Source organism: Notamacropus eugenii, chromosome 2, assembly GCF_028372415.1.
Source record: "Notamacropus eugenii isolate mMacEug1 chromosome 2, mMacEug1.pri_v2, whole genome shotgun sequence".
Taxonomy (NCBI): Eukaryota; Metazoa; Chordata; class Mammalia; order Diprotodontia; family Macropodidae; genus Notamacropus; species Notamacropus eugenii.
The window spans coordinates 435,259,868-435,286,381 of NC_092873.1; the positions used below are offsets into that span (position 1 = coordinate 435,259,868).

Genomic DNA, 26,514 nt, shown 5'->3' on the forward strand with positions numbered 1-26,514 from the left:
ATTCAAATTAAGGTATAATAAGATTTTTCTGAAGAAAGCTACCTTAATAATTTAGTTTAATCAGATTATAGATATTAAGTCCTATACTACTCATTCCTTCTCTCCTGTTTGTATTGTGTCTTGTCCAATCAACATTCCCTGAGGTAAAGGTCCCTGAGGAGTCAAACTTCTTACCTAGTTAACATCTCTTAAAAGGTCAGTGGGAAAATAAGCTGATACTACTACCCAGATTTGGCAAATACTTGCTGGTAAAGCAGTGGATAGTTTCCGGTTTGAAGTCAGGAAGACTTGAGTTCTAATCCTGCTTTAAACATTTAACTAGTTGTGTAACCCTGGGAACGCCACTTAAGCTCTGTTTGCTTGTTTCCCCATCTGTAAAATGGGGATAAAAATGCTGATTACAATAGCACCTACCCTGCAGGGTTGCTGTGAGGACCAAATAAGATAGTAATAATAAAGTGCTAAGCATAGTGCCTGGTATGCAGTAAGCGGTCTATAAATACTATGCTACTTGTAACTGTCTTTTGCTTTGTTTTGTATCCCCAGCACTTGGCACAGTGCCTGGCACTCATACAGCTATTATTAGTATGATAAAAGCCATTTATTTATGCTGTCTTCAATAGCACTGATGGGCAGATTCTATACCAAGGAATCTTTAAAGAGACCTGGATCTTTGCATACTAGTTTTATATTCCCTCTTTTTCCTTCTCATTGCAATCAGGAACTACTGGGTGACTCAATTAGAAATGCCTTTCTGTAAGGATAGCCAGAACAAGTCAAAAGTACTTAAGATAGGTAATCTCCTTGCACTGACACTACCTTAATTATTCCTTGGCCAAAACCAACTATTACTGAACAACCACAATTCAGTTACCTATAGGCTGCAATCCCATTTACTAAGATAGAATGCTCTTTAGATAGTAAGGCACAAAACATTTGAATCTGCCAGTATATAAGAGCTTTTCTAATACAGAGTCTCCCAAAAGTTAATAACAACACTGTAGGGTGGCTTTTGAAACACCCTATATGTTGTAGATATCCTCAAAGAAATTCTACATTAATTTTAGAATTCTCATGTTGAAATTAGAGTGAGCTATAAAATTCTGGACAAAAATATTATGAATTCCTCAGAAAAGGGAGAATCTGTCAAATTTCAGAAACTCAAACCAAGGAAGTATTTTGCAAGATTTTCTCTCTGAATCAGTAACTTATTAAAGTAATTTGGACCCAAATTTCCAACAAAAGTCTAACTGAAATATAAAGGGCCATGATAAACTTATACAAAATGGTCAAGAACTGGGCTGAAAGGTTTCACATTACTCCCTAGATATAGCCAATTGCTAATGCAGTGTGTTAACAGTCAATGGGCTAATCAGATAAATGAAATTCCAAGGCAATCTCAAATATCCTTTATTTACCGATTTTTTTTTCTAACTCTCTCTTCCATTGTCCTACACAAACTGCAAACAGAGCAGCAAACTGGAGTACTGTGAAATTTACATTTCCCTACCTCTTTCTCCTCAGTCCTGCTCTCCCCTCCCTCTTCAGAGGTACAGAGTACCTATAGAAAGAAACTGTCTAAACAATACCCAGAAAAGGAAGGAAGAAACAAGGTTTTAAGTATGATTCTAGGTTATGAAGAGGTGACAGAAACCATCTATACCTCCACTCCAAGGATTTCATCCCCAAATTTCATTATTGATTTTCCAAATGAATCTATATACTTGTGCATTAAAAAAAAAAGTTCTCTTCCTCTTCTTCATTCTACTTGCTTCTACTTCTACTCATTAGAAAAACATTTAATATTTTAAGTGATGTCTGTTTGAAGGCAAGAACTGCCCAGTGACAACAGGATAAAGAAGTCCCTCTCCAGTTACACAGAGATAGTATATAGGATGCATGGTTCTCTGTGAGTTTGAAATATCTGATTTAGAGATTGCACCATCTCTAAGACGGCCTTAGGAAGAAAGAAACAGACAAGCAGATATTTAGTCATAGTGCCTCCAAATATACAACCAGGTAAGATGTTGGAATCAAATCCACTCCCTTATTTTTACAACAATCAATACAAATCTCCAACAATATCTAAAGAAGCACCAATACAAGGGAAAAAGAGCCGTACCAGGGGATATTCTTCAATCAAAACCTCTGAAAATACAGGCTACACAAGTAGATGGTTTTAACAAAAAATATCCTACCTCAGAGGTAACTTCCGTATCTGTGTCATCACTTAAGCACTGAGAGTCCTCAAGGTCATCAAATATCCTAACTTCAATCAACTGGGAATAAGAAAAAAAAAACAAACCTCATTAGCAAGATTTGCACAGTTATTAGCTTGTGGCACAGAAGAGAATGACACCTAAATTGCACATACTGTTTTCATCACTAGCACTACCAAGGAAACCGTTTGGATGGGATTCTAAGATGAGGCTCTGAACAGCGCCCACTGGCTTCTCAACAGTTGAATAGGACCCCAAATATTCCTCTAGCATTCAAGATGGGTGGCAGCAAAAGTTTGTCCCTTTATAGGAAATGGAAAGCAAGAGGCATCTTTACAGTCACTAACAGATGATCTGAAGTTTCTAAAGGCAAGGGATAACACCTATATTCTGAACTTTGGGAGAAGTATGTCCAAAAGGTAATAAGAATCTAAAAACTAAAGGAGTTTCTTTCATTCACTTTTCATATAAAAAAGTCTTAAGAAACCATGGGTATTCTGGCTTTCTTATAGAAAGATGCTCATAGCAACCTGGCAATAGCAAAAAGTCACAAAAGCAATCCTAACCTCTGATTCATTCCACTGCAAGGATCCATCTTAAGGACAAAGACAGATAAAAAAAGGAGAAAAGAACCTATCTATACAAAAATATTTATAGTAGGGGTTTTTAAGAGCAAAAAACAGCAACTAAATAACCCTAGTAACTAAAGAATGTTTTTAAAAATTATGGCAAATGGATGTAATGCTGCCACTCAAAAAAAAATTGCAAAGAAATACGAAGGCTTATATGATTGATTTAGAAGAGGACTTAGGAGGCAGGCAGATGGCAGACCAGTTAGATGAGGCAGATAAGAACGCTGGGTTTGGAGTCAGGAAGAAATTAGTTCAAGTCCTGCCTTAGATGTTTACTAACAGTGACCCTGGGTAAGTTACGTAACCTCTCTCAGGCTCAACTTCTTTATCTGTAAAATAAGGATAATAACAGCACCTACCCAGGGTAGTCGTGAGGAGCAAATGCAACAACTTATGTAAAGTACTTTACAATTCTTATCTAGATTTAGAGCCAGATAGAATCTGGGGTTACCTAGTCTAACTTCTATTATACAAAAGAGGAAACTGAAACACAGAAAAATGGGGTGACCTGCCCAAGGTCACACAGATAATAATGGCAGAACTGTGATGGTACCCAGTCAGTCAATCCACAAGCATCAAATAAGCATCTATGTTCTAGGAACTGAGGTAAGACAAAACTGAAACAGTCCCTAGCTTCAAGAAGTATGCATTCTATTCAGGGGCAGAGTGGGGGAGGAAATAATTACACACCACTAGCTGAGATCAAGCAGAAGAGTCTAACAGAGTGTTGAACTTCATCATGCTGTCTAACAAGCCCAGGTCAGAGAGGAGAGGCCGCCCATGCAAGTATGTGAACATGGGATCTGGGGGGGCCACGGAAGGACAATAAAAAAGATCAGTTTGGCTACACCAGAGATTACATACAACATGCATAAGTAAGCAATAAGGAGAGAGGGGTAACACGTAATAAAGCTGAAAAGGCAGGTGGAAAGACCATAAATGCCAAGAAAGGAGCCTACATTTTATCCTAGAGATCCAAGGGAGTCACTAAGAAGAGTGACAGGTTCAGATGTGGAATTAAGGAGAATGGAAGACAGATTGTTGGGATTGGGGCTGGGTGGAAGAAGAGAAAGAGATGCTCTGTTTTGGACATGTCGAGACGGAGATGACAACATATCCAGTCTGAAATATCCTTTGGCAATGTGGCCTGGAGCTCAAGCAAGAAGCATGTGCTGCACATCTAGACAGAGGAGTCATTTGTATGAGGAAGATGATGAACTCTGGAAAGTGATGAATTCTCTAAATCAGAGGACAGAGACAGCAGAGAAGGGACCCTGGACAGAGTCTTAAGGAATACGTAGAGTGAAGAGGACAGGATAGGCATGATGAGCCAGCCAAGAAGAATGAGGAGGGAGAGGAGAGGAAACGGAACAGAGGAGTGTTACACAACCCAGAAAGGAGAAAGTTCCTGGGAGGAGATAATTTTGGGAAGCGCTACACACTACAAAAACAGCTCAAGAAGAATGAGGATTGAGGATGGACCACCAGACATAGCCATTCCTTTGCCACATCCAAAAGAGATCTTGATAACTTTGGAGAAAACAACTTCAAGTAAGTGACAGGTAAAAAAGTAAGACTGAAAAAAGCTAAGAAATGAAGTGAGCAGGAGAAGTAGCAGATAAGACATGTGAGGACAACTTTTTCTAAGAGTCAGACTGCAAAAGGGAGGAATGACATAAGATAACGAGAGGGAGAGCTGGATCTAGTATGGGTTTTGTTTGTCTAAGACTGTGGAAGACTTGGCTATGTTTACAGGCTGCAAAGAAGGAATCAAAAGAAAGGTAAAGACTAAATATTGGAGAGAGTGGATGATTATGGGAGTACTGTGCTGGAGAAGATGGAGGGAAAGGATCCAGAATGCATGGAAAGGGATTTATTTGCCTCTGTGGTGGGGAGCAGAGCTACCTCTTCAACAGAGATTGGAGTAAAAAAAGAGAATGGTAAGGATTTTAGAGAAAAAAGAACGGGGAAAAGAGTCCAAGATGAACGGCCTCAATTTTCTCAGAAGACTCACAACTGAGAGAGGATGGTGGGGAGGCTTGGGGAGACAAGGGAAGGTACAGCTGCTGTGAAAAGTGGGAAAGAGAATCAATTAGGAACAAATACAAAAATCACCTTACTGCACTGAAAGTCCGGTTGAGATTAAGTAGGCAGCACTGTTTGCCTTTTCTAGCTCCATTCAGTAGTATATTAACAGGAACAAAGGTGGAGGATGCTGAAGAATAACCCAGGATTGGGTCTGGCAAGACATGAGTGGCACTAGAACAAGGGAATAAAGGATTCAAGTGAAGGGAGAGGAGGGCAGAACCACTGAATTAAATCAAGACTGGGCAAGTGAAGCTATAGCAGGGGCTATAGTGAGGCTGAAGATAAATTTAAGAAGGAAAAAGCATTTGGAGAGATGGAATTAGTACTTTATAAAGACAGGATTTCAAAATGATAAAAAGCCAGGGCTGCTTGACTCTAAATCCAGAGCTTTTCACTTTACCCCCACCTGAACAGCATAGCCACTGTTCCCAACTATATGGACAAGAGCCAAAAAGTAATAGACAAGTTCAGAAGGGAGCACAGATATGCCTATATATGTATACATTTCTTTCCTTTCTATGTTTTTGATTGTTCTTGATTATCATTATTTTAAGAAAATATTATGCTTTTCTCCCTAAAGGCTAACCCCACCTAAAAGTTTCTACTAAACTAAAAAATAATGGTTATAATTTGTGGTACAGTAAATAGAACCGCTCCAATTCAGAGTTCACAGAGATCACAATGTCCATGTTAGGAGTACTTTTCCAAAAAGACATACAACTGTCAAAACCACATTTAATCCACATTTCATCTCTATGCCCTTTTGTAGCCTTCAATCTTACCAGGCTAAGAACAGAAGCATTTATACAAATGACTCTCTTCCACAAAGCTAAATTTCTATGAAAATCATTTTTTAAAGGAAATAAATAAGAACTGCATATATAAAGTTTATTTAGGGCATGATTTTCACTGGATCGTTTCTGTTAGGATAACTGGGGGATATGTTTCTTTTTCAAGGATGTTTCCTTGCGGCTGTTTTAATTTCTCTGGTACAAAAAAAATACCTTTTATTACTTAGAAGTCTACTCTGCCTCCTCACTATGCTCCATAGTATGATTGTAACAGGTTTCCAGAAGGAAAACTACAGAAGAGAAGAATAGGTAAGCAGGGACAGGTTAGTTACTGCTTTCTCTCTTGCTTACAGAAGGTTATAGTAAAAGGAAGATGGGTAAATTATGAAATTTTTTAAAGAGCTTACCTTCTAAGAGATGCAAAAAAGGAAAAAGAGGTAATGAGAGAGCATTGTGTGACTAAATCATCAATAACAATTTGCTGAGGACCTACTATGTGTAAGACACTTACTAGGCACTGGAGATGCAAAGTGGCTTAAAACACAGTCCATGACTTGAGGGAGCTTATTTACAAAATGTGCATACATGTGATTAACAAGACAGTTTTCCAGGACAAACCTTTTTATCAGTCTCTTTCCCTCCTTCACTTGTTTGTTCAGTATCAGTAGTTTCAACTTTTACTGCAATATTTAGTTGCTCTGGTCCTGACTCATTCAAGAACCACAAGTCATCTGTAGTGTCTGAAACAATGGCAGTATCTATATCCTAAAGAATAAGAAGGTGAAAGTGGATGAAAAGTCAGGATGAGTATTAAGTTAGAAGTCCATCAGTGAACCTAATGCCACCTAACTTAAATAATCTCTCCCACTTACGGAAGACCTGGCTTTCCTCATTGACCATTTATTCAATGAATTAATTGCCTACTATATCTTTATGTTAGCCAAAGGAAATATTCAAAGGATGATGAGGGCAATGAATCCTCCACAGTAATAAAAGTAGCAAATTCTCACACTGACAGGCACTTGCTAAATTCAGTTGTGACTGTCCTATGGAGCAATCCTTGAGTGAGTTCCTTCTACTAAGACTGCTGCCATAAGACTAGAGAAATAATCAGAAGATTTTGAAAGGTTATCACTCATAAAAGATTTGCTCAACAAAAACTCCCTCCCACAAATGGCACTGCAAAAAAGACAGAAACCATTCTTCTATTCCTTTAATGATCAATTAAGTTTACTGATGAAATATTGGTAGGTAAATAACGAAGGCTCCCCAAACCTTTTGCCCCAGCACTTTCTGAACTCCTGGAGGACAGGCAAAACACAAATAATCTAATTACCCAAACCAAATTAAACATCTGGCTTTCTCCATGGAGTATTTTATTTCTGCATCAATCTACTGATGTTCTGTGTCTATTCTTTCCCCAGCACCTTTGAGAAGCATTTTACTAAAGAGGTTAATGTGTCTCTGCATTTGGACTATTTTACTCTCCAATAGAAAACAAAAAGACATGTTCCTGTCAAAAGCAAGAGAGAAAAGGCCCCACAAACGCCACAAAATTGACAGGCACTCACCTGGTTTGTCTGTAAGTCAGTGGAGCCGTTACTTCTAGGTGTGTAGTTGTTTCTCAAGTTTCCTAAGAACCACCAAGGCAGGCCAGCCACATCCCACTCCTCGAACACAAGATCTAGCCGAGGTGACTTGTTTGGGGTTAAATTTTCTATCAAGTCTTCATCTATGGAAATCAAGCAAGAATGACAATGAATACACTATCTATGTACGAGAACTGAAGAACCTACATCCTTTAATAATCCCCACAACTTCTGTACAACGTGGATAAGGAACAGGAATTGTTCTTCCTACTGTTTGGATGAAATACTCATTAAGTGACCTGCTCCAGGGCTTTAATAATTTAATGATGAAGCAAAGAATATACTGTAGTGCTTCCAACTCCCTGTTAACAACTCTAACCTCTAAGTCAGAGGTAGGCAATTTACAGTACTCCTAACCCTCTTTTTCTTCCTCTCCATTCTCACTCCTCCAACCTTTTATATAGCTTCCTTTAAAAAAAATACCAAACAAAACTTTTCGATTCCAATGCTCTCTCTTTCCCTTTGCCCTTACCAGTGCCCCAAGGTGCTTATAATATCCATAGGTGATCCCTAAGCCTTTATTAGCACTCCTAACACCCCCACTGTGGTGCATGGCAGAGCGCATCTGATTCATTCAGGTGTTAGAACACTTGAATTCAAGTCTTGTCTCTACTACTCAGTAACCATGAGTAAATTAAGTAAATCGAGTTAATTAAAGCTGTCTGAGCTCCTATTTTTTTGAAGTAAAATAAGATAAAAATTCAGTTATTGAGATTTTAAAAGATTATATATATCACCATAATTATATGAAAAGGCCCTATAATTCTGAAACACTCATAAATATAAATTACTGTTATTGACAAACAATGGAACTCCAATGAATAGGTCCCTACGGAAGCAAGGCAGACCTCTAGGTAACGCAATTTTTATATAATGTGAATGCCGTGGAGAAGGGAGGAAAGCAGGAAGGAGCTCACATGTCCTTGGAGGAACAGGAGCCAGCACATGGTTCAAGGATGTGTAGGGGCCAGGGACAGAGAAATAAGAGCAAGAGGAGGAACAAGCAGGGGCTAGTGACAGACATATAGGAGAACCAAGAGGAAGAACACTTGGGAAGCAGGCTAGGGCCAGGCACTCAGTACCAAAATCCCAAAAGACAGAAGACAGACACACAGGAGTCAGACATGTGGATGAGTGGGGCAAAGGTATCCTCTCTTGGCCTGGAGGTTTCAAGGTAAGCCCCCACCAGGCTCCAAGGAGGTCCTTCCCTTTGAGGTTCTGGTTGGTTTTTTTGGTGGGGGGGAAGCCATGGAAGGGCAAGAGGGAGGAGGGCTGGGGACCAGGAGCGGGGAGGAGGGTTGGGGAACCAGGAGGAAGGAGGGCTGGGGACCAGGCCAAGAGGGAAGAATAAAGAGAGAGACAGGCAAAGAGACAGACAGAGATAGAAAGCGCAAGCACAGTATTGTACAGTAAAGTTAACTTAAGCCTGTTAGGGTTTTGTTTTGTTTTGTTTTTTGGCATGTAGATTTCTTGTAGATTTATATAAAATCACATTTGTGTAATATGAATTGACCTAAAATGAGAACTGTCTATATACTTAAAAATCATGTTGATCACTGTGTCAATGGGCCTAAAAATGGCTCTATGAGTCTGGTTGCTCCTCAGAGATGTCTAACAGAAGTCAAAGATAAGTATGAAATCTAAGGTAACTCTGCTAGGACTACGAAGCATGAGCCATCTTCCTCATATATGTAAATTTCACAATCCACTCTAAGGGCACCTATTCTGAGAGACTCAAACTAAACCACTCTTTTCTTTTGAGCTTTGGATTTATCTCAATTATCAGGCCACTTGCCCCAACTCTCAGAAGGTTAAGCTGAGAGGACTGCAAAGTAAACATCCCTAGACATGGAGCACGATGACAATTAAGTTTCTGTATACCTCAAACATCCTCACTAAGAGTGTTCTTGCATCATAAGGAATCTATATAAAAAATAAACTGCTTTAAGACTACACATTTAAAATTCCTCTCCAAAAACTAGTACAGCTTAGATTTCAAGGATCTCACACAATTGAGTTAATATTCCTATATAATCTGTACAAAGGAAAAAAAAATTCTGTACCTGATAATTTGAACATTCCAAATATCCTTAAGAACGGTCTTTTAATATTTTGGTGACATTTCTTAATGACAGATGCACTATTAGGGTTTAAATGTCCATTTCCTCCAAGTATGTATTTATTTATGAAACCCACGACCTGGATCAGGAACCATGTATGCTATAAAATCCTTTGCATGTATATTTATGATTCTGTAAATCTGTGCACATAAAATCATGACTCTGAAAGACTATTAAACATAATAGAGATTTTATGTGGTTTCCCACATCCCAGTTTTAACTCAATCTGGGTTTTTCCAACCATACATACAAAGCAACAGCAATGGTACATTTGGTTATTATACACAAAGGTCAGAGACAGAAATGTTAGTCCCAACCCTTGTTAAGCTGCAAAAACTTTAATCTCCCTGAAAACTGACTTTCCCCTCCATCAGGCAAGGCAAACCCCCAATTCTAACCTGATCAAGTATAGGGAGGGAATGTAAACAAAAGGATGATTTGAAGTGAGCTGAAGTGGCTGCAGAGTCTTAGGGCACACAGAGAGGGAAAATTCACTTGATGACATGGATAAGTGAGGGGGAAACTGCTGCATGCACAATGACATTTTTTTCCCATCATCCCAAAGTTCTAACAAAAAAATCAATTTTTAAAAGCAGACCGATAAGGAACCCCCTAACTTCTTTTGAAAAATGCAATTGGATCTAAGGCTACAAAAGAAGTTTAAAAAGAACACTGTTTCAAAGAATAACAAGGAGATGATATGACATATCCCTTTCAACTTGAGTGTTCTGGGAATGCTAATTAATAAAGCACATAGAAACTCATAGAGAGCTTCTACAATAACATTAATTCATTACAGTATATGTCTATATTGTAGAGAATTATTCTAGTTCTTCTACCTGAATGATGCCAGAAACCAGGATGTCATCAGCAAAGGTACGCCATTCAACGAAGCAAATTACAACCACTCTGACTTAGCAAATGGTCTTCAAGAATTGTTATGGTTGAAAAATTACTCAACTTGTCGACAAACTAGTGGTAATTTTTTCAAGACTTATCTAGGTCAATCTAGGTACAAGAGACCCAGTCTGTCACGAGTTATACACTCAAAGTCTTACCAGTTTGGCAGAGCCTGCCAAAACTTATGTTTCACTAATGTAGCCTTCCAGAGCCCAGAGTCACACCATGATGCCACAATAAAGCACTGGAGGATTTTACCAGAGGGTAATCTTTATAGCCTACAAGAGTATTCATCGCTTCAGTTCAGTCCTCACCTGATCTTGGATATCTGCATTTGCGCTGTGAGGTAGACAAAGCAAGAGCATCACCTTCTTCAAGTCCATTCCTGGGGCTGGAACTTCCCTCTGCACCTTGCTAAATGGAAGGAAGGAGAAAGCCATCCAATGAGTGTGGTACACTAGACTGGGCCAAGGGGATGTAGCAGTTCCACTCTGAGTCACCAGTAAAAGTGCAACACAATGGGTTATGCACAAGAAAATGAACACTGAAGTAAACAACACTCATTTAAATTCAGAAAGTCAGTTTATCTTCCCTGAGTGGAGCTGAGAAGTCCCAAACCTGAGGAAAATCTCAGCTGAACAAGAGACCAAAAACTGTCATTTTGAACAATCTGTTAGCACCTGGTCTCCCTCTAGCCTATTACTAAAATAAAGGAAGTGTCTCCTAGGAGATTGGTTCAATGAACATAAAATCAAGACTACAGTAACAGTTTCTGTAGGTTTGGGGAAAACTGCAAGAAACTGCCTGATTAGTCCTTACTTCCACATAAGATGTTTCAACTCTAGTAAAGCAGCTTGCTCAAAACACATGCGCATACACACATACACAAACTCAAAAGAAAGTGTAAACTGGAAGGAGTAAAGATAAGAAGTGCTACATCCCAAGAAAAACTCAGAGACTGGAACTCTGTTATGGGCGGAACAGAGAAGGTTCACTCTGTCCTTGGTCTGTAGACTCCCAAGAACTTTACCTGTCAAGTTTGACTACAAAGAGGAAAGGTTTTGGGAGCCCAAGATCCAGAGGTACAGAGAAGGGGCCACTCTGTACAACAAAAGAAGTCACCAGTTGGTGATTTTACCTTCAGTTGATCTCGGCTTGGAATATCCATACTCTGATCCTGTGCGAGAGGGAGAGTCTGTGCAGCATCTAGATGGTAAGTAAAACAAAAGGAAAAAAAAAACCTTCCCTGGTAATAACCATTCTTTCCACACAGAAAGGACCTCAGCAAACATTCCTGGAGCCGGACTTGGTCCTTACAAGTGTAGACCTCCATGATGACTGCATAATGCTTTCAATAGCAAGGAGAGAGGAATCAAAGACAAGGAAGCTATGTCAAGATAGGCCCGGTTAAAAACGAAGTGACAGAGTACAATTTGGGGGGAAGGAAGAGATGCTTTACTTAAGGAAAATGACTACAAGTGTTCTTCTACAATAAGTCTGCAAATTTCTCTAAGAAATTTTGAAAACATAGCTACAATCAGAGAGAAAACTCTTTAAAGAAGATGTGATAGAAAACTCTTTAAAGAGCTTCTTCACATGTGGTTTCATAGCATTTTTTATCAAAGCCAAATCTGCAAAGGTCTACAAGAAATTTGAAAACAGAAATCTCTCCACTTCCTTCTTTACAAGTAAGCATACTTATCCAATCCAGGACCAATGATACTATGAGAAGCAGCTGGTTATGTGACAACAACATTAGAAAGGACTCATTACGTGATGTAAGATTATAAGTGCCTAAAACACAGCATTAATTATTCTGGTCACTATGTATGCTCAAAAAAAAAGGGCAGAGCAATTAGATGAAAGACTTTATCAAGGTGAACAAATTATGATAAACTTAGTGAGACTACTGTTTGGGGACTAAATCATTCCAAAGGAAAAATGCAATTCAAAGACTCCAACACTTGGAAATCTTGCAAGTATAAAAGGAGACAGAAATGAAGCCTGGGCAAAATAAGCAGCAAGGGAAAGAATCATCAAGGAAATAACATTGGTTCCGAAGTCAAAGGCCCTAGGTTCAGATCTCACCTCTAAAGTTTACCTACTACTACATAACCTTGGGCAAATCATTTCATTTTCTCACATGTAAAATGAAGGGGGTGGGACTAAATGGACTCTGTGGCCCCTACCAGCTCTAGGAGTACTTGTTTTGCAGACACATATATGCACCTGAGTTATAATGAGAATGGCTCTTAGCATGGTCATATCTATCCTCTTCAATTTCACTCATGACACAAACATTGACTAAAGATCTTTCAATTTTAACTCAGTTGACAATACAGTTGTTGTTACAAAGCAGAACTCTCCAAAACTGCTATAATTCTGTTAATTTTTTTGATGAGTAAAGAGACATGCTTTGTAGGTTAAAAAAAATGTTTAAAGACAGAAGATGAAGGGATCAAAACACATTACTGTTTCTTTTGAGAAAAGCTTTGCTAAGATATATTGCCCTTTAACAAAAAGTTCAAGTTAGGATACCACACAGATGAAGAGCTAGTTAGACAGTTACTGTGATGTGTAGCTTCAAAACAGCTCCTTATCTATGTTAAAGCAACTGGCAGAACAAAACAAAGTAAAAATCACCTCTAAGGAAGCTAGCATGCAAATAATGGAAGTATCAAATAAAGGCCCAGATCTGCCACACTCAAACACAGAGAAGATGATTTAATGGAACAAATTTCTTTAAAATAATAGCCTTCCCTTCAATCAAAAGGTATACCCCAGGAGGTGAATTGTGCTTCATAAGAGATATGGAGGTAAAGGAAGGAAGAAAGATTTCCTTTCACTTCCTTTACTAATGGAAAAAGCAATATCCAATCCATTTAAGTTAGCAGAAATAGCCAAAGAAATGTTCACTCACAAAAGTGCAACTGCTATTAGAGGGGCAATCACAAAAACATTTTGGGGCAAATTCTGTCACCAGAAGAAAAGATTATGTATTGATAGCATTTGTGGCAAGCTAGCTCCTGCAAAATTAGTATGATATAACAAATGAAGTAAAAAAAACAAAAACATGAAGACTTTAAATACAGATATATGCATGTGTTTATGTATAGACAGATCTAGAGACAGAGATATATGTATCCTGTATTGTTATAGTTCAATTATTAGACATAAAGTTTATTGATTTCCTGGGTATCTACTGAAATTGCTAAGTTTCCCTCCTTTAGGGCTCAAAGAAATAGAGATGCTACAGCTAAAGAAGCTGAACTGCTGCACAAGTAATTAAATTTCAAGGTGGCCATTTCATTTACAAGGTCTTCCTGAACTTTGAGAACTGTCCCAGTGAGTCCAAGGACCCCAAAGTTTATCTGCAGAATTTAAGAACTAAAGTTCACACATTTAGATTTGAAAAAGTTCAAAGTGTTTTCCCTCATTTCTAGGCAAGCAGAGTTATTAGGGATGGATGACCACCAATTTACTTATTACTATAAACTATCAAAACAAGACAAAATTTCAGGGATTAACACAACTGGGGTAGATTTCTTAAGAGGACAAAGTTCCAAAACTCTTCAGACTTTCCTAATTTGAGACCAGCTCAAACAAATAGGTGAAAATCTGAGAGTAAAGGGTTAAATAAAATGTTTTGTAAATTTTACATTCCTAGAAATGATAAAATGTATGGATCCAGTTCTTAATTATGTCTGACTCACTCAGTCAACCCTCGGACCTCACTTATTTTCTTGACAAACACAGTCAAGATACACACATACATGTGCACAGGTGCGTGTGCGCGTGCACACACACACACACACACACAATTTCCCGCAAATGCTTTATCAACTACATTGAAAGAATTAATACATCATAATCAAGAAAAAAGTTAAACTGGCGCTTGAATACGTGGCAATAGCATTGCTAAAAGTGACATATTCCTTCTAATCATTCCTATATGATTTCATCCATATTCCTCCTTTCCAATTACTTACCCTAATCAAATCACTGCTGTACTATGTGTGTATATTTACATATATACATATATGTGTGTGTTGACAAAAGAGGATGGGCATACCTGTAATAGTTGTGGTAACCAGGTTCTTTCTTAGCATGTCATAAAGGGGGCTGTTAAGAGATGAAGGAAAAAATTAAACACAGAAAAATATAGTTACTCAGATTTCTGCAGTTCTAAGAGTTCTCAAAGTGCTTAACAAATGTCATTATTTCTCTCCTTATGAGGCAGGAAGGTGCTACGTCATTATTCCTATTTAAGTGATGAAGAAACAGATCTATAAAAGAGAAAATAATAGTTCTTATTCCTGGAAGCCTGCCAACCTAAATAAAGATTATTTCATGGAAGAAACAGTTCTTGACTTTTAGTTTTAAATTTTGATTAAGCAATCCTCATTACGAATCCAAGATAAAATGGATTCAGAGGGGGTAGATGTTACTACACAGGGAGAAAAGAACATGGACTTCTCAACTCCTGCTGGATTGTGGACACAGATCCACATATCACACAAGATTATGGCAAACCTTCAATATTCTCACCTTGGATCTTTCACAGAGAAGCTCTGAAGTCCCAGCAGCTCTCCTAGAAGATCTCCACCACAATACACCATATGCTGCTCTTGCTGATCATAAAGCTGCTTCACCATTATATACTGGCCTAGATAATGCATGACCTGCAAGGGCATAAAACAGCAAAACAACATCTGTCCAGGTACTACCTACAACTCAGCATTCATTTTTATAGGAGAGAAGGGATACCTATTGAGGAATGCCAACATCCATATTTTTGAGGACCTCAGTGACAAGAGTAAAAAAAACCTTGGGGTATAAGAACATGATTGGTACTAGCTGCAATAAAATTAGAGCTCCATGAGGGTAACAATGGTTTCATTTTTCTCTGTGTCCCATACACTTAGTATAAGTACTCTGCACTCAGTCATGGCTTAAAAGATATTTAAATACCTTCCTATCCTAACACCCCCTGTTTCCACCCCTATTCTGAGTAACTCCCCTCCCCACACTCTTGCCATTCCTTCTACACTGCACTCTGCCTAAACACTGGCAACCACTGGGGCCTGGAAAGTTGTTCCTCTTCATCTCCACCTCTTGGAATCAAGCCTTAGCTCCACTGTTACCTTCTGCAGGGGGCCTTCCCTGGCCCACCAGCTCCTGGTGCTTTCTCTCCCAAGGTCATCTGGTCCTTGCTGTGCATATACCTAAATATGTGCTTCCTCATTACTCCTTAGAGATTGTCTTAGATCACTGTATTGCAGAGAATTGCTAAGTCATTCACAGCACTTCATCATACAGTATTGCTGTTACAGTAGAGTACAAACAACAGTTCTCCTTGTCCTGCTCACTTCACTTTGCATCAGTTCTGGTAAATCTTTCCAGGTTTTTATAAAATCACCCTGATTGTCATTTCTTATAGCACAATGATATTCCATCACAATCATATACCACAACTTCTTCTGCCATTCCCCAATTGATGGGCATCCTCCCTGATTTCCAATTCTTAGCCACCACAAAAAGAGCTGCTATAAATATTTTTATACAACTAGGTCCTTTCCCCCTTTTTGTGGATCTCTTTGCGATACAGACTTAACATATACTCCATTTTTTAGAAAGATTAAGAAAGCAGTTTTCTAGGCATTCTAGTCTTTGAACTAATCTGCATAAGAAACCCTTATCCTCTGAGAGAAAGCCCTCCACTGAAATCTTTTTACATCTTTCTTACAGAAGGTCTAACTAGTTTCTAATCCACCCTTCCTGAAGTGATTTAAAATAATCTTTAGACCAAGAGAAGAAAGTCTCTTCCCTTTACTTCTGATCAGGTAGTAGTGAGAATCCTCAGAGCAGAGTTCTTCATCTTTTTTTTGTTTCCCTTTGGCAGGCTAGTGAAACCTACACACCTCTTCTCCGATAATGTTGTTAAAAGCATAAAATACATATGGCTACAAAATAAACTAACTGCAATGAAATAAAGCTGTCAACGTATTTTTAAAAACAAGTTCCAGAACCTGAGACAAAAAAAGTCCTACACCTCAGAGGGAGTATATATCAAAGAGACTGAAAAATTTTACAAAAATTATTCAGAATGCACCAAAGTTACTATTATTCTGGGACTTTTACCTAAATCTTGAACTTTCACTTAACCCAAGTGTGAAATTTTATTTATTGGAGATTATAAACTATCACCCCAAAATGGCTTGTAATTAGAAATTTTCAAATTTCTAACATGGGCATAGGGAACGCTGCTCATCTTTGAACTTCTATTTGTCTCTCTAAAATTTAGAATTTATTTAATCTAAATGAATAAAAACTGGTCTTTTGTGCCTAAAATGTATATTATGGAATTTTTTTCTCCATCTTATCAATTTATTTTAGTCAGCTAGAAGCACAACACTTAGATGGAACATCATCTAGCCCAGGACCCTCACTGTACAATAGTTGCAATAAAATGAAAAAAGAGGGAAGACTACAGAAGAGGAAACACTACAGTCTTAAAGCCTGAAGGTTAGAATCTTACACAGGTGACCTTTCCACCATATTTTTCCTGGAACTGATAGACTACATAATTACCTCAGTCACACCAAAACTATTTCCTTAGGTGCTAACAAGCTTAGTGATCTTCCAAATAAAGGGATCCATGTACAAGGAAACCTTACTAGAAGGTCTTCTCTCTTCTCAACCTCACTCTTGATACCTAGCTTAGGAAAGACAAACTATATCCCGAATACGTAGATTATTTTTAAATAAATAATTAGAATACAAACAAATAAACAGCATTCCCTTCAATCCAAAAAAATAATCATCTACAGCAAATGAGTATATTTAAGTTCTGCATCCAATTACTTAAAAATTCAGTCTACTCTGCAGCATTTCATCTGAGTAACAAAATAGAAATACACATGTACATTAACTATGATCAACGTTATCACCAAAAAAACAATGTTAAAAAATCTTGACTTTAGAAAAACGACAAATGCCTCTTACAGAATGGCGTTTATCTGACATGGTGAATGTATTAATTCATTTTGCTTAGCTGAACTTTTTGATACTTGGGAAGATTCTATAATAGGCAAGGGAGATACTGGTTAGTGAAACCATTATTTTCAAAAAGAGCATCAATAAGATACTTTAAAATTTCAAGTGAAATATATCCTATACTCTCACTACTCATTTTAGCTTAGTGTTGCTTTATCCTACACTTAGTTTAAGTTTACAAATCAGCAATAAAAATTAAGTGATTTGCCCAAGTATCAGACAAGAAAACAAAAAGCAGCAACAATGCTTCATTAATTGAGTCTATTTATATCTTCAGCCAGTTAGAACTTTGCTCCTATCACAATTCAATCATAAGCAGAGTAAAGTACATATAAATCATTTATGCCCATACACTTCTCCAACTTATTTAGCAGAGCCTAAGGGAACTGTCAATAACCATCTCATTATTATGTTGGATATCTGCACAGACAATCCCCTTAAGCTACTCTCATTACATTGGATAAGTGATACTACGTTCCTTTTTCCAAGAGATGTACCCCAGAGTACTAATATAAACAATTATTAAAGTAGCCTGAGCAAGGAGAGAAAGAAAAATGAGGGACTGACACCCAGCAACAAAGCCCAAGCATGTGTCAAACTCTGAGGAAGAGAACCTGCCCAGATCACGGAGCAGTCTTCTCTAATAATATTGTTATGAAAATTTATACTTCTCAAAATACTTTCTCCTCAGTTACTTTGATTCTGACAACAATCCTTTCAATCAGGTAGGTCAAGCAGTACTAACTTTATTGCAAAGAATAGAACTGAGGTCCAAAGCGACGTGCTCACTTGCGCGCGCGCGCGCACACACACACACACACACACACACACACACACACACACACACACACACACAGCATGGCTTTCTAGACAGAGAAAGTCTTTCTTGGACAAAGAGAGGTGTTTTTGTGAATCACAGAAGCCTGCGGAGACCAAGCTGTGTAACACTGCACAAGTTCCTTCATGTCTCCAATATGTTCCTCATTCAGAAAATGGTCATACCACCAGTAGTACCTTTCAACATTGTCATAAGGCTCAAATTAGGTTATATGCCCAAAGCATTTTGCAAACTTTAAAGTGACATATAAATGCCAGTTATTATTTTAGTACAATAAACTGATGACAGAACTGGAACTAAAACACAAGTATACCAACATAATCCAGGACTCTGGACTTTATTCTGTTGCCTCAATGCATGCTAAGTGCACTGATAGGAGATTCTAGGAAACCATTAAGTGTAATATGCTAATATTAATTTGAACAGGTATGGCCCTAAGTATTTCTTGGTAGTTTCCTGTTGACCTGAATGCCCAAGAAGTGTTTTCTCACCAAAGAGAAAGTAATTTCCTTGAAGCCAGACCTATTTCATATGCCCAGTGCCTAGCACAACGACTGCACATAACTGAAGCTTAACTGCTGCTTGCTGATGTACTGACTAAATAGAAACAATCTTGTCCTTCTAATCTTCCCATTCAGATTCAAACAGCAAACAGTAAGATCTTAGGATGGTGGATCTCAATTCAGAGGCTATGTTCTCCAAGTTATTCACAGGATCTGCGTAGTCCCTTTAGACCTAGCACTGTTACTTTGATTTCCATTTAGCTCCAACACAATATTCATTCATGCATGTAACTGTCATGTGGAGGGAACAAGGCCCATAAAACTGTTTAACCAAAAAAAGAATACTTATATTTGAAAAGTTGAGTGTCACTGGTGTGAAGTAATACTGGTGTAGAAACTGAAGGTTTAGGAAAGGTGCTAAGACAGTGTTTTCTTATTTTCCCTTCTTTACTTGAAGTCTTTTTGTTTTAATCAACATTCCTCTTGAAATATCTCCAATTCTTCCAACCAAACTCTACCTTGTAACAAAAACTTTTAAAGAACAACAATAAATAAATCAGTTTAGCAAAACTAATACACAGGCCTTGTCTGACATTATATTGAATGTTCGCTGCCATAGTCCCCTGCCCCAGCAATCAATGGAGAGAGTTCTTTTCTCAACTCTTTTCTGGGTCAAAGCTTCATCATTCTAACTATAAACCATCTGATTTACTTTTACTGTTATTTCTGGTAAAGAACTTTCAAACTAAACATGAGACTTTGATAGAAAACAGAGCTACCATGGTGCTTAGATTCTCAAAGCCACAAGCAAGTTAGAATTTAGGAAGTGGTGTAAAAAAAACTTATTCAAAATCTAGTGTTTTGGAAGGCAAGTATATCAAACTGGAAATACCCTTCAGACTTAGGGGGAGGAGGAGTGGTAATATTGGGAGAGGAAAAAAAGAGACTGATAATCAATACAATCTATAATTCATCATCAGAAAAAAAGGTGATTGTTACTCTCAAGAACTAATAGGGAAAAGAGAAGATATTCCAAGTGGTCTTAAAAAAACCAACTCTACATCAAAGAACTCTAGTCAAAAATCATATAAAACTACCTATCAGCAACAAGAAAGGAAATATTGGAATGTAAAGGGGGAAATGTCTCACACACAAGAAAAATGTGTACTGAATATTGAGCTTAAGTCTGGGGGATGGGAGGAGGAGGGGAATTTTCACAAAACTGATTTCCAAGCACTCCGTTTAAGAAATCCAGAACTGGGCAAAGTCTTTGAAATGCCAACACATCAGACACTCCAATATAGTAAAAATGGCAACACTATCCAAATTACCAAAGTAATTAGAGAATTTTTAAAAACTGATTTGCAGGAATAACAGGTTAAGAATATCCAAGGAAATAATGGAAAAAAAAGTCAGAGAGAAGCTTGTCATCACCAGATTTCATCTTACACTTTGTAATTAACAAAATTATCTACCATTGGATTAAAAAATGAAAAAGTATATCAGTAGAATAGGCCAAATAAACAGGACCTACAAGCAAGTTTTTGGTAAACCCAAGAGCACAAGCTACAGGAGAAGAGATTCTTTATGAGGTAAGATTAATAATAGCTAGCACACATATTGTACTTTAAGGTTCGCAAAGCACTTTACATATATAAACTCATTTGATCGTCACAATAACCCCGTGAGATAGGTGATCATGATCACCATTTTATAGATGAGGAAACCGACACAGAGAGCTTAAGTTACTTGCCCAGAATCAGAGTCAGTCTTCCTATGCCACCTAGCTGCCTCTCTAACTGATGATAACAATAAAGAAGCTTAACGCACAACACATGAATGTGCTGCTCTTCGAGCTGTGAATTGGTTCAGCCATTTTGAAAAGCATTTGGAACTGTGCCCAAAAAGTCATTAAAACGGTGCACATTCTTTGACCTAGCAGTAACACTGTCAGGCCTTTACCCCAAATATGTCAAAGAAAGAAGAAAAGGTTCTCTACACATACAAAAATATCTATAGCACCTCTTTTTGTAGCAGAAAAGAACTGGGAACCATGGGGGTGCCCATCAATTGGGGAATGGCTAAATATTTATGGCATGTGAACGAAATGGAATACTATTGTGCCATAAAAATTGTAAAAGAGGATGTTTTCATGCGACCTGGATTAGACTTGTATGCAGGATGAAGTGACTACATCAAGAACATAACAATATTAAAGAACTCTTGATCACCACCATGGCTCCAGCAGACATGAGATGAAGCATGTTACACACCTCCTGACAGACAGAAAGGTGAAAAGAGACAGGCTCAGGATGCAGAACAAGACGTGTTTTTAGACATGGCCAATGCAAAAATGTGCTTTACTTGACTGTATTTGTTACAAGGGTTTTGTTCTTCTTTTTTTCAGTGACTACTGTTCAATAAAAAAAAAGTTGAATCCAAAAAGACCTAACCAAAAAGTCTTTAGGTCAGCATTTTATACCTTCTGCTACAACAAATGCCAAAAGGATAAATAGCGTAAATATGTAAAGTTATATAATTTTTTTAAAGAAGAGAGAGAATAAAGCTCTCCATAATCATGAGAGAGAAAACTTTGTATTCTCAACTAATTTCTATTCTCTACTAGGAATAGAAATTCTCCACTATTTTCTACTTGATTCTATTTTTCCACTAGGGAAAAAATTCATAATCAAACACAGGATAGAAAATATCATGACATACAAAAGACAATCACTGTATAAAACTAAAAAACTTCCGTACAAATAAAAACCAATCCATCTAACATCAGAAGAATAAATGCAAACTTGGGGAAAAATGCATTAAAAAACTCTAATGAAAGTCTGACAGCTAAAAACTACTGGGAATGTCACAAGCGTATGACTAAGAGTCACTCTAGACACTAATAATTTTTATCTCTTCAACTGAAAAGACTTGAAAAACTTTCCAAATCCCTAATTAAGAGAAACTCATAATAAAAGAATCCTGAAGCATTAATCCCCTATCCTACACCCCTCCCAACTACCAACCTAGCAAAAATACTATAAAAAAAATGGAAAACTCATTGTTGAATATCATGCTTGCTAATTCACTAGTATTAGAGCTATTTCTGAATTGGTTCAATCCTTCTGGAAAACAATCTTAAATTATGCAATTAAAGTAACTGATTTTTTTATACTCTTCAAGAGATTTCTCTACTGAGATCATAACATAGAAGTTATAGAATACAGAAGTTATATATAAGTTATAGAAAGGTAAGCCCCCATGTACATACATGGCCATAATAGCCCATTTGTGATAACAAAAAGCCCCAAGACTTGAGAAATGCCTTACAAATTAAGGTATGTGAATGAAACAGATATTATTGCAACATAAGGAATAATAGAGAATCCAGAGAAAACTGGGAAGATCTACAAAAGGATACATTAGATGAAGTTAACACAACAGTATACATAAGTATATGCAATGAGTACAAACAAACAAAACTGGCTAAATACAAAAGTCAGTATCAAAGAGCATCCTAAGTTAAATGACACATGCCTCCTTTAGATTAACAAAAAGTAAATTAACTTTCTCCAACAATGAGCTCTCTAAAACAGTTTGTTTGGAACAGTTTGCATTTGAAAACAAAATGTTTCAGTAAATTAGAGAGACACACAATTTTTCTTCCCCATTCAATGGAAGATCTCCACTATGCTCTGTGTGGGCTGCTAACACTGATTAACATTTTAACACTAAGTCCTCAACCACTGAAAAGTATTCAATTTGTTTTTGCCAAAAAAAAAAAATTTAGAGGCTAAATAAGTTATTTAAATGCATAAGTGTTTAAAATAAGTCACAGGGTTCTGCAGGAATATCTGACATATTTATAATGAAAAACTACTGCATTTAATTCCTGGCTGGCAGGATACCCTGTAAATCAGTGACAGTGTCATTTTTTAATCTTGTACACACTTTGCATTTTAATCTTAAAATAAATGAATTCACAGTGAATCTTACATTTAGCTGACAACACACTTCAAAAAGAACTCTAGAGAAAAAAAAATTTATAATCAAACACAACTTGAACTTAAGTGTTTAAAAGACAGCAGAAGTTGCTACTCCAATGTCTCAAAACTAGAACTCTTGATTTAAATCTTCTCCCTTTCCCATGATGTGTCCTAAAAATATCTGTTACACAGTTATCTAGACTGTCTAAAAGTATGTACAATGAGCTGCTAAGAGATTGAGCCACTAATTCATTTCCTGGTTTCCATTGTTGAAATATTCTTGAAATGTGTTAGAGAATTAGTTGACTTCTATTTTTTTCTAAAATTTAATGGACAAAAGGTCTAGATGCTTACCTCTTTCATTGTGAACATTTCACCTTGAGCACCTGCTGCTTGCAAAATCTTTAGCAGTGGCAGTTTCGGTCGTACCTAATGTAGACATAAATATAATCTGCTATTTACATTTTAGCTAATTTCACATATATCCTGAAAGATATACACAAATATGTGAGTCTCTCTAAATGCCTAAGAAACACTGGTGGTTATTTCTTGCAACAATAGGTATTCATTGCCCTCAAGAACATGAAATGTATTTGTCCTAGTATCTTCCCATCACAAATTCATATTCCCAAAATAAAATATTAGTTTTAATAATCCATCTAGTAAAACATTTAATCATGCATTTTAAAATAACTTTAGTGATTTAAGTATTTTTTTATGCATTTAACACTTCTGAGAAACTGGCCTCTTGAATAACCTTCACATGACAAAAAGGAACGCCAGTCAATTGTAGACTTAAAATTGGAGAGTCAATCACAGATTCGGGAAAACAAAGGATCAAGTTTTGCCTCTGATACATATTGACTGGATGACCATGGCAAGGTCATTAACTTCTCAGTGACTCTAGATACATCTCTAAAATTAAAATGCAAAGCAGGAGCCAATCTAAATTAGTTGAGGAATTTTCCAATACCAAAGAAATCACAAATGTGATCCAAAAAATAAATGAATCAATTTTAAAAATTAAGTCACAAAACATTTTCCAAACTAAGCTTAATATTAAAAATATCAGTAAGGGCTATTTTTGGTTGATTCACTGAATATAATGCTGGTTTAATAACAATTCACTATATGGTATTTTATATCTATGATCTCATTTAATCTTCACAATAACCCTGCGAACTTGGTAGCATAAACCTAACATTTACAAATAAAGAAAGTAAGATTCAGAAAAGTCACTACTCAAAAGCAGTGAAGACTCTTTTAGATTCCAAATCCAGTACTCTTTCTGCTACATCAAATTGCCTCTACTTCCGTACTGTGTAGGATAAAACAGTAAGTACTCAAGAGTAGGATCACTTTTCAGTGTTAACCACCAGTGTTTTGCTAATCCAAAATGTCAAAATTTTCTCTAATCTGATTAGCTCAGTAAAAGACATTAAACTACATTAAATGTACTTTTGACATCTTTTTTAACTTCACATCTGTACAGTACAATCTGAGAGTTCACTAATTGTCTAAGTATGCTTTGATCAGGTGCTATAAAACTCCAGGACAGGAAGAAATTAAAATTGTACAGTTTCTACTATTGGTTCTCAGTAGTCAAGTGTTGATTAAGACAGCTTCCCTACAATCTCCTCTCTAGTCTCCTTCCCCAACTAGCCCAGTACTTTGGTTCATCTTTTTTTATTTTAAATGGATGGACAAACACAGTTGCTGACAGCTGTAACAAAGACATAACATTTCTTTTCTTCTTCCTCCCATTCCATCACTGGGAAATATACTCAGGTAAAAAAGTGAAAGTAACCACATTTTTTTAAACAAATAAACATGATTACTATCATAATGTCCCTAAATACCAGATTCAAGTTGTGAAATAATTAACCCATAAGTTTCCAAGTGTTTATTTTGTCCAATCTAGGGGGTACTTTTCCTAAGCAAAAATTCAAGCCTTTATCCCACAAACTGTCATTTTTAAATCTTCTCTGAATTTCTTTTCACTGTTAAATTGTAACTAATCTAGATTTACCACACTAATCTACAGAAAAGTAAAAAGGCAATAGCCAGGAAAATGGTTGGGATAGTAGTGGTAGCAGGCTGGTCTGACACATGACACATCAGTACAAGCCTGATTTTGCCACTGACTTCTGTGCCTTTGAAGTGTAAATTTCTTACTACAGAATATGAAGACATAGCCTCAATAATAAATTCCAGTAGAGTTTTCAATTAAACTTTAATTACCAAATTAAAAAGAATCAATGATGAATGTCCTTATAACACTTATCGCTTTCATTAAGAGCTGAGTACTGATTTCACAGAAGTACTAATAAACAAAAAAGGAGTCAGACTCTAAGTGGCTGGACTACATATTTCTGATTAATCCACAGAAGACTGTCTTGTCATATTAGTACAATCTTCACATTCAGAAAAACATTAAGTTTCAAATTATTTCCTTCTTTAGTAATCAAAATATTTTTACTCAGTAGTCAACTCAAGGTTATGACAGCCTAGAAAATTGGTCACAATATGTGTTTCTAAAGTTCTTGTCTGAAAGAATGTGCTTGTCTGAAAAGTAAATCACCAGTTCATTCACTTCCCATACCAGAGTTTGATGTTTACTTTGAAGAGAGAGAAACAGAAATTCCCAAAGGCAGGTTACCTGATTGACTTGTCCTGGTGAAATCCTGCAAGCATTTTCAGATGCTGAACACTGTGCAGTAGTAGAAGACAATGACATTTTGGCAGTGAAGTTGCAATCTATAAGCTTAACTATAAAAAAAAGAAAAAAAAGTTACTCAAAGCATTTTAGACTTCCCAAATTCAAAAAAGCTTAATCATATCATATCAATTTTAATCAAATCATATCAATTTCTCAAGATATAGCAAAAGATAAGTCCCCCAATCATCACTGACCTAAAATAAAGGCAATTTTACCTTCAAGTCCAACTCACCATAGCATTCCTTGCCTGGACTTCTCCCTTGTCTTTACTTGCCTCTTCCTCTCTAAGCTCCAGAACACCCTTCAGTATAAGTTAGATAAGGATGCTAAAGTATTTTAGTAGCACTTAAAAGAGAAATCTCCAGAGACAAGTTTGGACAAGTCTTTGAACCAGGTCATGGGAATGTGAGTCAAGATAGTTAGTAACAGCTTAGTCAACCTTTAAGAACAATGCGAAATACGGTCACAGCAAAGGTCACAGCATAAATGAGTCAACCAAGAATAAAGTACTATCAATTCTTGATTTTTTTCAGGAAAAAAACAGCATGAACAAACCAGAGATGATTCATTTTTGCCTAATTTCCATTACTCCCAAATTTTTATTTTTATAGGAATAAAGTTATAGAGCAGTAGGTAGTTTACCTTAAAGTTTCCACTGTCTGACAGAAGTACTAAGCTATCAAGGATATATCTTAAGAGTGGGCAGGGAAAATACATGAAAGGGTTAGAAAATCTATCACAGAAAGATCAAGAATTGGCTAGTATTGATAATAGTTGGTTTAATGAACTACACATAACACCAACTATGCAAAATAGAAATGATTCTTAAAATGATTTTGTGATGAAAACAAAGATAAATGATTTGTGTGCAAAAAGCATACATATTTCTTCAGATAATAAAACAAATTCACTGCCACATATTACCGAATAATTGCCACATAATACAATAGAAGAAAATAAATATAAATTAAATGGAGAGTGGGGACTAACCATTAGGGTGAATGGAGAAAAGT

The 26,514-nt window shown here is 36.8% G+C and overlaps 1 protein-coding gene across 7 annotated transcripts in view; it reads right to left on the bottom strand.

The window, feature by feature from the left end:
* Positions 1-26,514, bottom strand: part of MDM4 (MDM4 regulator of p53) — a 50,065-nt gene that overhangs the window by 6,538 nt on the left and 17,013 nt on the right. For 3 of the 7 annotated variants that reach the window (XM_072648081.1, XM_072648083.1, XM_072648082.1), the window contains 9 exons: positions 25,442-25,551; positions 23,137-23,211; positions 14,948-15,081; positions 14,472-14,521; positions 11,538-11,605; positions 10,714-10,813; positions 7,302-7,462; positions 6,349-6,495; positions 2,199-2,279 (listed from right to left, as the gene is read on the bottom strand). In XM_072648081.1, the coding sequence (XP_072504182.1) occupies positions 2,199-2,279; positions 6,349-6,495; positions 7,302-7,462; positions 10,714-10,813; positions 11,538-11,605; positions 14,472-14,521; positions 14,948-15,081; positions 23,137-23,211; positions 25,442-25,519 (894 nt within the window). In that variant the 5' untranslated portion in view covers positions 25,520-25,551. Of the gene's footprint in view, positions 1-2,198; positions 2,280-6,348; positions 6,496-7,301; positions 7,463-10,713; positions 11,606-12,311; positions 14,522-14,947; positions 15,082-23,136; positions 23,212-25,441; positions 25,552-25,733; positions 26,387-26,514 lie in introns of those variants that run through there. The other 4 variants (XM_072648084.1, XR_011975549.1, XM_072648085.1 and 1 more) reach the window with 4 other exon arrangements.